This window comes from Saccostrea cucullata, unplaced genomic scaffold (assembly GCF_032062105.1).
Source record: "Saccostrea cucullata isolate Sc308-1 unplaced genomic scaffold, CSIRO_AGI_Scuc_v1 ctg2029, whole genome shotgun sequence".
Lineage (NCBI taxonomy): Eukaryota > Metazoa > Mollusca > Bivalvia > Ostreida > Ostreidae > Saccostrea > Saccostrea cuccullata.
This window is the reverse complement of record NW_026937275.1, coordinates 22377-27757: the sequence shown is the minus strand read 5'-3', so window position 1 is coordinate 27757 and position 5381 is coordinate 22377. Positions and strand designations below refer to the sequence as shown.

At 38.7% G+C, this 5381-nt stretch overlaps 1 protein-coding gene across 1 annotated transcript; it reads left to right on the top strand.

Moving 5' to 3' along the window:
- The first annotated feature begins 1294 nt into the window (after positions 1-1294).
- LOC134247689 (uncharacterized) lies at positions 1295-4482 on the top strand. The gene is made up of 4 exons (XM_062730020.1): positions 1295-1940; positions 2532-3803; positions 4009-4194; positions 4354-4482. Exons 1-3 carry the CDS (start codon positions 1686-1688, stop codon positions 4123-4125), a joined length of 1644 nt encoding a protein of 547 aa, XP_062586004.1. The 5' UTR covers positions 1295-1685; the 3' UTR covers positions 4126-4194; positions 4354-4482.
- Positions 4483-5381: the final 899 nt, after the last annotated feature.

Here is a 5381-nt window from a genome sequence, read left to right as displayed (position 1 = left end):
GAATTCATGTTCGAACTAACAAATTTTAATAGACGTAATACATTATGTCATGAATAAAAGTTATACGCAATACATTACGTCATGAATAAGAGTTATACCTAGCTTATAGATAAATGATATTGTGTTTAAAACAATTCATTGATGGGGCTTCAATATGACTGAATTATTAAGACCGATTTGTGTGTGATATATCAGAAAGAAAACCAGATGTTTTAGAGTTAAAATGCAGAAAGTCGATAGAAACATTAATGGAGAGAGCATTTCGTTGTAAAAAAGTTAAAGAAGCTAAAAATTATGATGCCATTGATAGAATTGAGCAGCTGGGTTCAGCTGAAAGAGTACTCTGTCACAGGAAATGTCACAGTGAATTTATTCATCCAAAATCTATTAAAGCAATAGAAACAAAAGCTATTGTCCTTGAAGATATTTCAAGGTCGAATACAGATTCAAAGAAATTACTGTCTACTTCTACGTCTTCCAATCTCTCCTCTTCATCGAGAAAGTCATTTCTCCTAAAGATTGGGAGTTATGTATGTTTTGTCAAAAACAGAATCGAGAAAAGCTATTCAACTTTACAACCTTTTCTGTTAGTGACATGGTCTTACAGAATGCCAAATATGACTAGGCATTGCGAGTTAAAGTAGGGAATGTTAGCGATTTGATTGCTGCAGAGGGTAAATACCATTTAAAATGTATGAATGCATTCTAGTATGAAACGCAGAAAACAGAGAGAGTCCCATGATTGTTCTTGTTCGTGAGCTTGAATAAGCAGGGAATAAGCCCCAAGTTTTGCAGCTTTCTGATATCTGGAATAAATACTCTAGACTGATGAGATTGGGTCTGAAATTCCTCAGTCTTACATTACTCGAAGATCGACATTCAAAGATAACCTATAAATAAAGGTGAAAAGTATCTTTCAGTTTGTCTGTCCTATGGATAGAACAATCTCTGAACGCGAAACGCTTCTAATGCCACATACTTGGTCTGCATCTCATTTTGGAGAAATATTCAATGAGGGACAAGGTATCTCAGATGATAAATTTCTCACCATGCCATGTTATAAGCCCACACAAAAGTCTTTTCAAGAACTTTACATGTTACATTGAAATTAAGATCAGATCTGCAAGATAGAAGTGGGCATATAGTTTTAAACGTGATTGAGGACGATGCCATTGACTGTGTTCCAGAAAGTGTTCTCATTTATTGAAATCTTCTTTATGGCGGGCAAGAACTTTTTGAAATTGCTTCCAGCGAAGGGCATCCGGTATGCACTAGACAAAAGAAAGTATTAAAGGATTTTTATCACCACACTTTATTTTTTGATATAACAATAATTATATGCTATTAAAAGCAAAAATAAAATTTTCTTTTACCAAAAATGTATAAATTCGTTGTTTTTGCAATTCAAAGTTCAAAATTCTCAATATGCATATTTTCATCGAGATTTCACGCGCCATTGCTGTGACGTCATAGGTGTCAATTCCGGTCAACCGAGAAGGCGAGAAAGCGCTTGTTGTGTTTACATAACGGGTCAATTAAGATCCGTTAGCAAACAAATTAGTGATAAGTGGACTTAAAATTGTTACAATGGTGTATTGTGCTGCTTACGGGTGTAACAACGTGCACAAGAAGGGGTGTGGTAAGAGTTTTTTTACGTTCCCGAAGGACACTGGTCGGAGGAAAACATGGACATTTTTTTGCAAGCGTCAGGGGTTTGTGCCGACAAAAAACCATCGTTTGTGCTCGGACCACTTTTCCAAACATCAAATTCTAAGGGATCCTGCCAATTTGGAACAGTTTGGCTATGCTGGGGCTCGGATTCGACTGAAAGAAGACGCTGTGCCAGACGTCCCTCTTCCCATCCCCAGCGAAAATGCCGCCATTTCCCTTGTCCTTCCCCCAGACCCCGAGGGGCCTACATGAAGCGCCAGAAGGCTGATGTAAGTAAATTACTCTATTTTTTAGGAACTAGAATTGGATATGTATAACACTTTATAGTAGGCCCTTATTATAATTTTATTTGGAAATAACTTAGTTTTCATTCATAAATTCTTGTATTTCAGTACACTGGTACTTGGTCACTTTGTGGTAACATTTGTTAGTATTTTTTTTAAACTGTTACTTGCTGCATTCGCTGAAGTTTTTTTTTTAAATATTCAAAAAGAGGGGTTGCTCTATGAACCATAACACTACTTCTACATAGAATTAGAAATCAGAAAATATACTGCATGAATGGGAGTGGGGGGGGGGTCCGGTCACAAGTGTAGGGCTGTTTCGATTAACATGAAAAAAAAAAATATGATTACTTTTTGTTATAATAGAAAAAAATTATCAAAATTTGTTAAACAGTGTTAAAGGTGTATTCAACCAAGTCAAGTGGTTGATTTGAATATTCAGAAATAAAATAAATCATCATTCATTCATTGTTTTACACGGACCCAGGGGTAAGATCAAAGCCTAAGGGTAAATTATGTTTAATATATGTTTCAAATGATTTAGATATTTTTCTATGCAAGTATAAATTATTTCAGATCATACATCATGCTCTACAAGAATTGGAACTTCGGCATCCAAATTCAGAGAACATTGCACCCCTGGAGACTACACCACAGCCTGAGAAAGCATTGGAGCCTACCGACACACAAGAACAGAACTCTACAGCAGCTGAGCAACCCAGTGGAACTGATTCAGAGAGCAACACCGGGCCCCTTCCAATTGTACTTCAGTGTGAGAAAGGAACAGAGCCTACTCAGCCTATCGACTCATTCCAACCTGAGAGCACAGCTGCTGAGCAACCCTGTGGAACTGATTCAGAGAGCAACACCGAACCCCTTCCAATTGTACCTCAGTGTGAGAAAGCAACGGAGCCTACTCAGCCTATCGACTCATTCCAACCTGAGAGCACAGCTGCTGAGCAACCCAGGCAAACTGAAGCTTCATCCAGGTGCAAGAAGACTGTATCAAAAAGGTGCCAGGCCAGTGTTCAAGTTCCACAGAGAACAAGGCGCATTCAGGTATCTATGGACAAGAAAGCCACAGTTTCCACCGGTACTCAGTGTTCCACTTTGTCTGACGGCATTCCTCTTCGTGTAGCTGCTGGATTGACCCCTGACCTATCCCAACAGTGTGCATTAGAGACTGTACTAGACCATCACAGTGACACTGAGAGTGACATTGAGGACCATTGTGCACGCGAGGACCCTGATTATGACCCTGTTGACAAGGAGGACCCAGAGAGTGACGACAGTGGCGATGAATGTGAAGAGGGATTTCGTCTACACAGTGATGTTTCCCCAGAGGAGGAAAGACAATTTTTAGTGTCAGAGGTTCAGTTAGCCCAACTTTTGCAGAACTGTGTTATATGCGGAAGTCCATGTGAAACAGTGGTGAAGTACACTCGTGGTACTATGATTTCAACATCATCTGCATGTGCCAGTGGCCATACTCGTACTTGGGAGAGTCAGAGATGTCACCAAGGAATGCCCTGGGCGAATCTGCTGGTTGCTGGTGCCATTGTATTCAGTGGAGCCAACGCCTCTAAGAGCCTTAGACTGTTTCGACATTTGAATCTACAAATGATATCAACTTCAACATTCAGCAGACTTCAATCCTCATATGTGGTACCAGCGTCAGTGTTCACCTGGGATTTCCATCAACAGACCCTCCTCGACGAATACCAGGGAAGAAGGCTGACCTTGGGTGGAGATGCACGGTGCGATTCCCCAGGCTTCACTGCAAAGTTTGGTTCTTACACGTTGATGGAACTTAGCAGTGGAAAGATTCTGGATTTCCAATTGGTTCAGGTATTTAAAATTTTGCTAAGAAATCATATATTTTTGTATTTAAATAGTTCTTTAAATCAAGTGATATAAGTTCCAAAAAAAAAAAACATGCTCATAAAATTTCAAAAATCTTGAAAATGTAAAAATTATTTTCAAATATAAAAAGAGTTTGGAATACTAACAAAGTGATCAATGTTCTTTAATTAAAACTGATTTTGGTTTACAGAGTAATGAGGTAGCAGGATCCACGCACATGGAGTTGGAGGGGTTAAGAGGGGGCTTCAACGTCTTGAAGATGCAGGTCTTCAGGTGGAAACTCTCGTCACCGACCGACATGGTATGATCAAGAAGTATATGAGGGAGGAACATGAAGACAAGAACCACTTTTTTGATGTTTGGCATGTGGCAAAAGGTAATTATCCATTCTTCAAATAAATGTAGAAATTTTTTTATAGTGACTACTTTCCTATAGTTGGAACATGATGCAAAGATTAGAAGTATACATTAAATAAGAGTAAAGTGTGGAATTTTTTTTTTTATAAATAACTAAAAATATTTTTGTATTATCAAGGCATTTCGAAGAAACTGGAAGGCGCATCAAAGAAGAGAGATTGTGGCACTATCCGACCCTGGATCAAGTCCTCTGTCAACCATTGTTATTTGGTGGCTGCTTCCGGTGGTGTAGACTGTGACCTAAAAACCCTTTAAGTGTCGCTCAAGATATTGTCTATGGGTTAAGTGATGGGAAAAAGTGGACTTCAAAGCATATTGGCCCTGTTTGTACATTACACCAAATAACAAAATCAAAACAGCTCTTGAATTTATTCAATAGTGCCGGTCATACGCTCAGTTATAAGGATGTGCTGAGAATAGACACAGGTCTAGCAGAAAGTAGGCTCCAGTCTATGGACGAGAGAAGTGACCATTTTTTACCATAAAATTAAAAACCTAATGTTTTCACACATTTCACGGCCGATAATATAGACATTAGTGACTCGACACTGGATGGCAAGGACACATTTCATGCAACGCAGATTGCTTGTTGGCAACGTGGATTAGGAAATGACCTTGACCTAAAACATATATTTCCATCTACAAATGAGACTTTACAGGTACCTTCTCAGACATACAGGATTGTAGAAACCACTGTAATAGAGGGGAAATCACAGCCTCTTTATCCAAAAGAAGTACCTCTAAATGTTTATAAAGCTCCTGATATAGCAGATCAATCATCCTGTGATGCGTTTGCAAAAGAACTACTGTTTCATTTGAAAAGAAACAAACAAGATGTCTCAATTACTTGGTCTGCTTTTAATCTGTCAATCAGCAGCATAAACCCCGATCTCACTATCGTTGGTTACATACCTTTCGTACAAGCACCTGCTTATGAAATAGATACGCTTAACACAGTTGTCCAGAAATGCATGTACATATATGAACGTCTTGGTCAATGTTATAATGTATTAACAGTTGATCAAGCTCTGTACTTCAAGTTGATGGATTTACAATGGTCAGTTCCAGAATACAGAGAGAGACTTGTGCCACAAAGGGGTGGCCATATTGCCATGACTTTCATGAAATGTATTGGAAATCATATAA